This window comes from Limulus polyphemus, unplaced genomic scaffold (genome assembly GCF_000517525.1).
Source record: "Limulus polyphemus unplaced genomic scaffold, Limulus_polyphemus-2.1.2 Scaffold4607, whole genome shotgun sequence".
Lineage (NCBI taxonomy): Eukaryota > Metazoa > Arthropoda > Merostomata > Xiphosura > Limulidae > Limulus > Limulus polyphemus.
In genome coordinates this window covers 43,415-56,293 of record NW_013670217.1, presented here as the reverse complement: position 1 = coordinate 56,293, position 12,879 = coordinate 43,415, and the positions used below count along the sequence as shown (strand labels likewise).

The 12,879-nt window shown below is 32.2% G+C and overlaps 1 protein-coding gene across 2 annotated transcripts in view; it reads left to right on the top strand.

Annotated features, from left to right (window-relative positions):
* The window catches only part of LOC106471417 (TBC1 domain family member 4-like), an 81,953-nt gene that overhangs the window by 26,864 nt on the left and 42,210 nt on the right, over nucleotides 1-12,879 (top strand). For both annotated transcript variants that reach the window (XM_022400011.1, XM_013932016.2), the window contains exons 8-11: nucleotides 3,347-3,438; nucleotides 5,286-5,411; nucleotides 6,796-6,891; nucleotides 7,147-7,209. In XM_022400011.1, the coding sequence (XP_022255719.1) occupies nucleotides 3,347-3,438; nucleotides 5,286-5,411; nucleotides 6,796-6,891; nucleotides 7,147-7,209 (377 nt within the window). The remainder of the gene's footprint in view (nucleotides 1-3,346; nucleotides 3,439-5,285; nucleotides 5,412-6,795; nucleotides 6,892-7,146; nucleotides 7,210-12,879) is intronic.

Below are 12,879 nucleotides of genomic sequence, written 5' to 3'. Positions count from 1 at the left end.
AAGTAGGCGACGAAACCAAAACCTTTAACTTACGTGTGAGAGCTCGTCCAACTAGCTATTGGTTTCGTATCGTCCTCTGTCTGTATATAGTAGTAGTAAGTAAGTATATATATATATATATATATATATATATATATATATATATATGATATTTGTGTTGATATTTATAAACTCTGCGTAAAACATTAGATAATACTTTACCCAGATGTTTTAGTAAAGTTGTTGGTAAATGAACTTGTGGGTTGCACATTAGTGTTTATAATGATATGTCAGTTTAAATTCTTTTAACCTTTCTAAGAAATAAATAGTTGTGTGATTCTAGAAGTAAAACTATATTTTATCTAAGATAAGTCTATATTCTTGTAAAAATAATTAAAGTTGGAACCTGTGATTTATGTATTGAAGGAATCTAGGACTAACACAACCTGGTTTGATGTAGTATTTTAAAACAGTCTTGTGTGTGTGGCACACATTTAATACAAATGGTAAGATGGTTAAGTTAGTTAACTTAGTTTTACATTTTTAACACAACTAATAAATTGTTTAGTTAACATATTTAGTTTTACATATGTAAAACAACTGGTAAGTTGGCTAATTAACGTAGTTAGTTTTACATTTGTAACACAACTGGTAAATTGGCTAGTTAGTTTTACATTTTTAGATTTAAGATGGTAAAGTTAGTTAACTTAGTTTCACATTTCTAATACAACTAGTAAGTTGTTTAATTAACCTTGTTAGTTTTATATATCTAACATAACTGATAAGTTGGCTAGTTATCCTAGTTTGTTGTATGTACATTTTTAAAACAACTAGTAAGTTGGCTAGTTAACCTAGTTAGCTGTACATTTCTAATACAACTAGTAAGTTGGTTAGTTATCCTAGCTAGTTGTACTTTTCTATCACAACTGGATAGTTGGCTAGTTATCCTACTTAGTTGTACATTTCTTACACAAGTACTATTTTGGGTAGTTAACCTAGTTAGTTGTACATTTATAATACAACTTGTAAGTTAGCTTGTTAATCTAGTTAATTGTACCTTTTAATACAACTAGTAAGTTAGCTATTTATCGTAGTTTTTTTTTTACATTTTTAAAACAACTAGTAAGTCAAACAGTTAACCTAGTTAGTTGTACATTTCACACACTGGTAAGTCAACCAGTTAACCTGGTTATTTGTACATTTATAATGCAGCTGGTTAGTTGTACATTTATAACACAAGTACTAAGTGGGTTAGTTATCCTAGTTAGTTTACATTTCTGACATAACTAGTAAGTTGACAAATTAACCTAATTAGTTGTATATTTCTTACAGAACTACTAAGTTGGCTAGTTAACCTAGTTAGTTGTACATTTATAATGCAACTGGTTAGTTGGCTAATTAACATAGTTATTTGTATTTCTCTAACACAACTGGTAAGTTGGCTAGTTATCCTAGTTAGTTGTACATTTATAACACAACTGGTATGTTGGCTAGTTATCCTAGTTAGTTTGACTTTTCTTACACAACTAGTAAGTTGGCTAGTTCTTTGTTAGTTGTACATGACTGGTAAGTGGGTTAATTATCTAGCTTACTTTACATTTCTGACATTTCTGCTAAGTTGGCTAATTAACTTAGTTAGTTGTACTTTTCTAAGACTGGTAAGTTGGGTAGTTATCCAAGGTAGTTATGCTTTTCTAACAAAACTGGTATGTTGGCTAGTTATCCAAGGTAGTTATGCTTTTCTAACAAAACTGGTATGTTGGCTAGTTAACCTAGTTGGTTGTACATTTCTTACATAACTGGTAAGTCAAGTAGTTAACCTGATTAGTTGTATATTTATAACAGAATTAGTAAGTTGGCTAATTAACCTAGTTAGTTGTACATTTCTAACACAACTGCTTAGTTGGCTAGTTATCCAAGCTAGTTTTACATTTATAATGCAACTGGTTAGTTGGCAAGCTAACCTTGTTAGTTGTACAGTTATAATGCAACTGGTTAGTTTTCTAGTTAAGATAGTTAGTTTTACATTTATAACACAACTAGTTAGTTGGCTAGTTAACCTAGTTAGTTGTACATTTATAATGCAACTGGTTAGTTGGCTAGTTAACATAGTTAGTTGTACATTTATAATGCAACTGGTTAGTTGGCTAGTTAACATAGTTAGTTGTACATTTATAATGCAACTGGTTAGTTGGCTAGTTAACCTAGTTAGTTGTACATTTATAATGCAACTGGTTAGTTGGCTAGTTAACCTAGTTAGTTGTATATTTATAATGCAACTGGTTAGTTGGCTAGTTAACCTAGTTAGTTGTACATTTCTAATAGAACTGGTAAGTTTGCTAGTTATCCTAGTTAGTTGTACATTTCTAATAGAACTGGTAAGTTTGCTAGTTATCCTAGTTAGTTGTACATTTATAATGCAACTGGTAAGTTTGCTAGTTATCCTAGTTAGTTGTACATTTCTAATAGAACTGGTAAGTTTGCTAGTTATCCTAGCTAGTTGTTAATTTCTAACACAACTGGTTAGTTGGCTAGTTATCCTAGCTAGTTGTTAATTTCTAACACAACTGGTTAGTTGGCTAGTTAACCTAGTTAGTTGTACATTTCTAATAGAACTGGTAAGTTTGCTAGTTATCCTAGCTAGTTGTTACATTTCTAACACAAGTGATAAATCAGCTAGTTATCCTATTTGCAACTTTATAACTCTGCTAATAATTGGGCTGATTGATGTAGTTAGTTGTAAATTTATAACTCCGGTAATATGTTGGCTAATTAATGTAGTTAGTTGTAAATTTATAACTCCGGTAATATGTTGCCTGATTGATGTAGTTAGTTGTAAATTTATGACTCTGGTAATATGTTGGCTAATTGATGTAGTTAGTTGTAAATTTATAACTCCAGTAATATGTTGGCTAATTAATGTAGTTAGTTGTAAATTTATAACTCCGGTAATATGTTGGCTAATTAATGTAGTTAGTTGTAAATTTATAACTCCGGTAATATGTTGGCTAATTAATATAGTTAGTTGTAAATTTATGACTCTGGTAATATGTTGGCTAATTAATGTAGTTAGTTGTAAATTTATAACTCCGGTAATATGTTGGCTAATTAATGTAGTTAGTTGTAAATTTATGACTCCGGTAATATGTTGGCTAATTAATGTAGTTAGTTGTAAATTTATAACTAAGCTACAATGTTGGCTAGTTATCCTAGTTAGATGTATGTGTCTAACACAGCCTATCTGGTTGTACATTTTCAACACAACTAGGTTTATTTTAACTATTAACTGTATTTGTAATGTATTCCTAAAAAAGTTTAATTTAATGTATATTTGTAGTATATCTTAGTGTTTTTGTTATTCTACTAGGCCTGCCTTCTGAAAACATTCATGATCATATAAGAAAATGGTTGGGAAAACTATCTGAAGAAGAAAAGGAAGATATAATTTTGAGATACAAGGTAACGTGTTTACTAGGATTGATGTATTAATTTTTTTATAAGTTTTTGGTAACAAATGGCTGTTTTTTCATTTGATGAATCGTTAAGTTTTCATTTACTTTCTTCTGGTAGGTATCACTTATATCCCTTCATTTTTACCTACTCACTTAACCAACTGCATGAAACTGAGAATGAACTTACAAAATAATATCTAGCTTCAGCTTAAAAATTTGGTTTATTTTTAATCATTTTTTTATTTCTCAATTTTCCAAAATTTTGTTGAGGCATTTTTGTTAGAAAAATATTAATATTAATTGAAACAATTTCTTTTTGTTGATTAAATAGTTTTATTTTACTTGTTCAGTTGATTTTAACTTCATTAATATATTTCTTTTGAAACTTTATTTGTTGGATTGTAGTAGTTGCCAATTCTGGCTATAAATTGTAAAAGATATGGCAAAAAGTTATAGATTCATCAGTGACCTTGTACCTGATACTTCAAAACTGTCTTGGGCTAGGTAACAGCATTTCTGCTACTAGTATAGTTAGTAAAATCAATATACATTTAATAATTGTTTTCAGTAAATTGTAAGTAATTTTATTTATGTGCATTGTTTGAACACGATAAACCTAACAACAATATGCCGTGAGGTCATAAAATGGTGGAACAAGTTTGAGAAAGAGAAGGAAAACCATGTGGGGAAACAAAACCTTGAGTATTATATTTGTTCATTTTCTTTATGAACTCCATTAAATAAATGTTACAAAATGACAGAATATCAATTTTAAAACACTTGTAAGTAAAAATTGTTGAAATAATTATTTGTTATCTTTACTTAAACTTTGAAACTTGATATGCAGATATGCACTCAAGAACTGAAAGATGCTCACTGGTCAACAAAGGATTAAAAATATTTTTAAGGAATTAATTCCTAGCCACTGTGGGAACTTTTTTGATTATATTTCTTTTCATTTCATGTAGGGTACTTACAGAATTGATATTCCTCGTCTCTGTATCTATTCAAAACTGTTGATTATTCTCGGTAGACATTCCTTAAACATTCTTTTTGCTTTTTTATAAATTAGCATTCTGTTTATCATAAGTATGATATTATAGACAGAAGCTTGTGACTATGGTTAGTTGGGATAGCAGACTATGTTCAGTAAATTAGACATTATTGTATTTTCTAACTCTGTCCTAAAATTTATGTTTACAAATGCTCATGTTCACCTAAGTTCACCTAGTTCGGCAAGCCGGTACCACAGACATAAAACTGGACATCCCATAACTCACTCAGGATTCACCAGTCTTTGTTATGGTAATTCCGACCTTGAACTGTTAATCAAAGAAAGTCTATTCTTAAAATAAATGTCCCCTGTTTCAAATATAACACAGTCATCTTACACACTTAATTTGTTTTAAAGCAACTTATACTAAAAAAATTTATTTATAAATAGGATGTTTATACAAAATACAATACAGAATAATAATAATAAAAACAAAAAACAAAAGCTGTTAATCTTATTTCTTTGCCTCCATAGATACTGTTTGTAAGTAGTAAATAATACGTTTGGTTAATTTAATTGTTGTTCTCACTTCACGTGATTATAACATTATTTTAATCTTGTATTCTCTAATGTGTCATTATCGTTATTTTCTTTTGGCTGATGATGATGTAAATAGAAGGTCAAAACATTTTCTCCTAATAAACATTTCAAAAGTCATTCACTGTCTACCTTAAATAAAGCTGTGGATAATAAAAAACTGTCTACATTATTAGGTTGCATATGATGTACACTTCAAAGCACCTAGACAGAAGCCAGAAATAACTAACTTCTTATAAATAATAGTGTTTTGTTTGTTTTAGGGAACTGAAACAACAACTTTACAAGAAAAGAATGAAGTGTTGATGATGCTGTTCAGAAGTTACTTTGAGAGAAAACAGATGAAACATACTCATGCGACAAATGGCAATCATAGCAACAGATGTGAGGTAAGTTACAACTGTATTTCATGAACAAAGAAACAGCTGTAGTACAAGTGATAGTACTAGCAACAAATGTTAAAGTTTCAAGTGTACTTCATGAACAAAAACATGTTTGTACTAGAGGTGACAATAATAGCAACAAATATTAAGTAAGTTTCAAATGTGTTTCATGAACAAATAAACATAGCTGTACTACAGCTGACAATAATAGCAACAAATATTAAGTAAGTTTCAAATGTGTTTCATGAACAAAGAAACATATTCATGCTACAAATAGCAATCATAGCAACAAATGTTAAGTAAGTTCCAAATGTATTTAATGAACAAATAAACATAGCTGTACTACAGCTGACAATAATAGCAACAAATGTTAAGTAAGTTTCAAATGTATTTTATGAACAAAGAAACATATTTGTACTACAAGTGGCAATCATAGCAACAAAATTAAATAAGTTACAACTGTATTTCATGAACAAAGAAATGTAGCCATACTACAGGTAAAAATAAGAGTAACAAATTTAAACATTATCCTGAAACTGAAAGATTAGGGATAAATTAGTGATAAGTATGTTTTAATCTTCTGTATAGGTATGTCAATGATAAGTATGTTTTAATCTTCTGTATAGGTATGTCAATGATAAGTATGTTTTAATCTTCTGTATAGGTATGTCAATGATAAGTATGTTTTAATCTTCTGTATAGGTATGTCAATGATAAGTATGTTTTAATATTCTGTATAGGTATGTCAGTGATAAGTATGTTTTAATATTCTGTATAGGTATGTTAATGATAAGTATGTTTTAATCTTCTGTATAGGTATGTCAGTGATAAGTATATTTTAATATTTAGAAAGTCACTATTGTTGTTTTATCATGTGATAGTCTATATTTCATTATAATTGTTATGTTTCTGTATGATTGTTATTTAATTTTATTTGTTATATTTCTGTATGATTGTTATAATTCATTGTGATTAATGTATTTCATTATAATTCCTATATATATATTTCATTATCATTGATAATATGTTAAAAGATGTTGAAGTTTCATTTTTAAAAAAAAAAATCATCCACCATTAAGTTGCACTGTCGATATATGAAGTTCTATGTTTATCAGATAGAATTATAAGGAAAGCTTTAAATATTAATCATGCATTTTGAAGTCTGGAAAATAGAATCTTATCATGCAAAAGTATGGCCACTTATTGTTGGAAATGGTTATCAGAGAAGTAGGGGATTACATTGATGATGTAAATCTATGAACAAAATTAATATTATTTTGTGCAACATAAAGGAAATTTCTATAGACTAGTTTGTATGAGATAGATTCACTCATGTAAGATGTAGAAATATTTTAGAATATCATATGGATTTTACCTTAATTTACCCTAGATTGGTTTTTTTGAAAAAAAAAGCTCTTCTAAACTGGATTCCTTTAAGGAAAAAGCAAGAAAATCGTTATCAAGCTCTTTTGAAAACATTCTGAAGGTAAAAACATTTTTTTTATTTTCTTCTATTTTGTAAAGTATCATATAAGTTTCAGTTGTGGTTGTTTTGGAAATTGATGTCATATTTTAATAATCAAAGAATCATGTCAAATCACTCAATTTACACTTTTAAAGTCATGAATCAGTTTTGTAAAAGTGGAAGATATAGTTTAGGATAGTATTGCTTCCTGCAATGTGGAAAGAAATAGTTGTGATTAAAAATTCTGACAGTGTTGACATTTTTTTTGTCATACAGAGAAAAGTAAAAGAAGACCCAAGGGAAAGGTCAGGTACAACAGAGTCAGAGCCAACTAGCAGGGTAAAGATTTAACAAATTATTATAAACATTCTTTAGGATAGGATTTTAAAAGGAGGCTTTTTCTCAGAAGTGTAAATGCTTAAAAAAAATTAATTTATTTATAATATCTAAATTTACTTAATAAGATTTATATCAACTGTTTGTTAAACAATAGTTTTAAAAGCTTATATTATAGAATGTACATTTAAGTAAGTTTGAGAAGTTTTTTATAACCAGCAGGTTAGTTTGATATCTCATTCAAGTGTCCTTTTGGAATATCCAACGAAAATGTGTAATTTTTGTGTAAAGTGTGTGTAAGATAAAAATGCTCTAGTACTCTTTAAGTTTAAAAGTTTATTAAAACCAGTTTTATGAATAAGGTCTAAAAGTGCCTTATAACCAAATAACATCAACGCTTTGACTAAATGTTACCATAGTGTTTAAAAGTTCCAAAACATACTTACCTCCTCTAACACTTTCAGCTATTCCTCAACTGACAGGGTTTCTACCTTTGCCCATCTAAGCATTGGTCTGATTTTTTCTCTTGTTCCAGACTTTTATATCCCACTCAGTTGCCCTTGGAGATATTTATCTCGTGACCCTCTCCACCTACGTCAATGCTCCGTCTATCCTGGTACTGTATATAAGCACCTCATTCAGATAATGTGATCACTTTTTCTCAATAAAGAGACGCTAACAGGTTTCCCAGTATTATGTTAGTTCAGAGATACTTTGAATGTTATCTGTGTTTTCTAGTTCATTTTAGTAATAATAATTGAAAAACAAACAAAAAAGAAACAGGAGGTCACCTTGGGATAAGCTGCCTTTGATTTATTTTCTTCTGTTGGTGTGATATTTTGGGACATTTCCTGGTTGCTTTTGAGCCTGCACCTTACTTGATGGCTGAAAGATCTAGGAGCCATTTTTAGTTTTCTCTCTATCCACTGGAAGGTTTACTTCTCAGTTACGTGAAGGAACAGTTATACCTTATCTGACACTTTGTCGGAATTTCGTGATTTAGCCTACCACTGCCAGGTGAAGGCATTTTCTGACTCTCAAAAAATACATCTGCTCCACGAATTTTGGGGTTCTACGGTGGAGTTTGTAGTTAACCTGAATAGATCAATGTCTCCTGATGGTACAAAGTAAGTCGATGGACTTACAACTTTAAAATCCAACATTTTGTTTTCCTTTCATATCACTTTGTTGGAAGACTCTCAGGATCACCAACTTCCTTGATGACTAGCTGGATCCATTGTTGGCATGCACGTTAGTTCAGTTTTCGGCTTCTACATTCCTCCCTGCTGTTGTTGGAGTCTTGAATTTTCACCCCTATTTGTGGGTGCTACCCCCTGACATCAGTCCCTCAGTACATTGGTACCCAGAATAGCTTCTCTCTATACCCAAGGGTTCCACTGCTCAGTCAGATCACCATCAGTGGTATCAATGATTATTGTATACCTTCAGGGTCTGTGGGGGCTCGGCTCCAAGAAGTTCTGGATATGTGATAACCTTAACAACGGATCCAGGAGCACTGCAGGTTCTTGAGTCAGGATTAGTCATTCAATTCACATCTTCACCACTATTATCCAACCAACATAGTTCTAGGGCTATCACAGTTTGGTTGGTCTGGGGGTAGTGAGAGAGTCTTGCTAGTTTTTCAGAGGTTTTATTTCTGTTGGTTGTTGGGCCTATGCAGATTCACCTCTTCTATTCCCACTGCACAATTGTTCTTTCTCTTCTGGGAATGTGGGCATTAGTCGATTCCTCATGCCTTTGGGACTAGAGCACAAGAGATCCTTTTAATTAGTCTTGATGCAACCAAGAGATCATAAACATTGATTCACTAGATTCCTTAGTTGGGATCATTCTTCGATATCTAGGAATTGTTAAGTCGGGACACTACTACAATATGGGTTCCTCTACTGCCAACCTGTCCAGAGTTCCATCTTTTCACGAATGCCTTGCTTCGGGGATAGGTTACATATACCAACAGTCAGGAATTCCAGGGTCTATGCACAAATGAAGGGGTTTCCCTACACAATGTTTTAGACTTTCTTGCTCTTTAACAAGCAATGCCTCATTGTCTGAGCTTATTAGCCGACCATGTGACTTCTTTGTACTCTTTTAACCCTCTCAACCCAGGCTTGGTCAATTTGACTGACCATGTGATCTCTTTGTACTCGTTCAAAGTCTTTATAGATATGATAATACTAATTACATTTGTTTATCGTAAGTAGCTTTAAATTTGGAATGGTATATATCTATTAATAATTAAATTTTATTGTTTTATGCCCTTTGAAGAGTGTAACTACTATTCGTGCCATTGTAAGTTATAAATCACTTGTGGAACATGCAGCTCTTGTTACATTGAATTACATTACCCACAAGGTACTCGGAACTGCTTGCATTATTATATTATTATTATTGTTTATTTTACCTAATCTAACCTTAACTAACCTAAAGAGATCCCTATTTTTACATTTTAGTTACTATTATAATAACAACTATAGAATAAATATGAAAAACAAGAAATAAGTTATTTACCCATGTATTTTTTTTTTTGCTGTCGACTAACGATGACACTTAACCCAACTTTTTTATACTAATGGTAGTAGTGCATTAAATAATTTTTATTTAATTAGATAATACACCCATGCTTTCTAACTATGTGACAAGTGCTGTTACAAATTCATCCAAGCTAGTCATTGTGATTCCCCTGGGAACCAAAGTTGTATTACAAGTGAAATTGACGATTATCTGTTCAGAATACAATGTAATATAATATATCATTTGATAGATGAAAACCTTGGCTTTCTATTGGTTATAGGTAATATATAATTAAATGTAAGAGATAACTATTATCAAATCCTGAAAGAGAGGATGTGACAGGTGGGTGTGGCAGGAGGGGTCTGATTTTCTGTTTGACAGCTCCCTAACCAAACAAAATAAGAATTATGATTTGTTTGAGCAGTGACGATTTTATAGTGAATATTTTACATATAATTTCATAGTTACATCTATTTATACTTGCATTTTATTTTTTTATTGCCCTTTCAACTGTGTCTAACTACTATTCACACCATTATAAGTTGTAAATCACTCTGGGAAAGCGGAGCTCATGTTACGTAATCGAATTATATCACCCATGAGCTATTTCAAGCTGCTCTCGTGTGTCCCTCGTGAAACATATTTATTATATTATTATTATATATTTTACCTAATCTAACCTTAGATAACCTAAAGAGAATCTTATTTTTATATTTTAGTTACTTTTAGACACTTAACCCTACCTTTTTTATACTAATGGTAGTAATGCACTAAATGATTTTTATTTAATTAAATAATGCACCAAAGAACATAGAATAATAACTGGTAAAACTAGACAATTCCCCCAAATTATCACAATTTTTCAGGCTTTCTAACTATGTGACAAGAATATTTACAACTTCATCCAAGCTATTCGTTAGCTTTCCTGTGGGAACAAAGCTTGTACTAACTGATAAATTGACAATTCTCTGTTCAGAAAACAATGTAACATGTCATTTGAAAGATGAAAACCTTGACTTTCTATTGGTTATACATAATATAGTATTAAGCATAACACAGAACTATTAAAAAATCTTGAAAGAGAGAGGATGTGACAGGTTGGTGTGGGAAGAGGGGTCTGATTTTTTAATTGATGGCTGAGTTAACCAAACAAGATTGAAGGCTATTGAAATTATGGTTTGTCTAAGCAATGATGATTTTGTGTTAAATTTCGTAGTTATTGTAGGGTTGGTGAATAAAATAGAGAAGAGGGGATGACTAGAGAAAAAATGTTGCATTTCTCACACTAGGGGGAAATACAGGATTTTTTAAGTATTGCCTTGTAAAATTAAGAACTTAAAACTTGTATACTATTAAAATATAGATTATTAACTATGATTTTATGCTGTACTAATTGATGCAACATAAACAAAAAGGTGTTTAATTAATATTTGAATGTAAGTCACTAAACCTTGTGACATTCTCTGTAAAGGATAGCCAATGCGAGAGGTTTAAGGGGAAAATTGTCAGGATTCACTCTGACAATTCCTTGGTGGTATCTTGTGTTTCTCATCAAGGAGACACTTGGTCCAGGGCTCCTTGATTTCAAATTTTGTACCTCCTATCTTGGGACTATTCCTGTCTTATCACCCTACTAGCTTCCCACATTCCACAGGAGATGCCTGCGGAAGTAGGTCAATTGTCTCAATTCAAACAGATTCTCTCAACAGAATAGATGCTGAATCGCAAGGTTCTGTTGGATTGGCTCCAATTTTGCAACTCTGATTGGTGGGGTGGCCTCTCATTGGATCACCCAACTACTAGCAATTTGGTCTCCAGTGCCTTATCTTCGGGTTTTGGCAATGAATGTATTCCAACAGGACAGAATTAGAACTCTAGGCCTTCTCTCCACTTCATCTAAATATGATTTGTTTCAATCCATTGTTGGGTCCTGTTGATAGTGCCAGATTGGCTGCTACACCCTGGTTTCTGCTTCTACAGTACCTTCCAGAGTAGAGTGCCCACCTCTTTCACTTATTCTTGGGCTATCTCTGTCGAGGCAGTCATGACATGGTACACCAGGCTATCCAGATATCAAGCTATAGGCATAGAGATTCTGCAGTCTTTCATATGGCATTGGGGTTTAATTTTTAAGTTTGCTGTGTATCTGTCTCAGTTTTTGCTTAGTCCCGAGAAGAATATTGCTCAACAAAAATTATATGCATTTCGACAATAGTGTTTTGAGAGGAGGTTGAATCCATTTTGATCAGAAGTGCCAACCATACCTCATTTTTTGACCTGGCTCTTTGGCAGAGGTTTTGCATCTTCCACAATCACCCTGTTTAAGGCTATATTATTGACCACCGTTTGATTCTTGTGACTACATATTCTTTGAGTTCCCAGTTCTCTCCAGATTCCTCAAGTTGCATTGGGTCCTTGGTCCCAAATGACCATTCCAATCACCTAACAGGTATATTATGGTTACATTACATGCTTTTTCTCAACACCTGTTTGTGACCTGACTTATATGCCATGTATCCTCTTTACCAGAAGGTTTATTTTTCGTGGCTGCTGACTTACAGACATCACTGGTTGGGCTGATTTGCACTCTTTGTCCACGGACTGCTGTCTCATTCTCTCTATGACCTCAGACTAGTTCTTCTTACCCATGACACTGTCAGACAGGAAGGTGATAAATCCTTATCACCGATTCATCTAATCACTATTTCTATGTCAGATGAGATTTGATTGTGGTCATGTTCAGTGAGGGTCTTGAAGGTTTTGTTGTCTGCAGTAATGCCATTAGAGATGCTAGACAGTGACTTTTTATTCTGGGCTTTCTATGAAGGTGAGGAATCTTCTGCAAGTCACATATAATCAGATTTGTCACATTTCTATGTCCTTAGCAGCCAGGTTGAATTGCCCACTAGAGGTTCATTGTGTGGACTGGTATGTGGATCTTTCCCAATACTATACTTTTATCTCACATTATTTGCATGATTTAGTAGTCTCTGAGGGTGTTCAACTACTTCCTGTAGCTATCTTAACCATTTCTGCTAGATTATACAGAGGGTGAATATTTTCATTGCTACCTTTCAGGGCCCCTCGACGTGGATTCCTGTACGTGGTGAGGGGACCTCCCAGGGAAGGTTCTGTATTTAC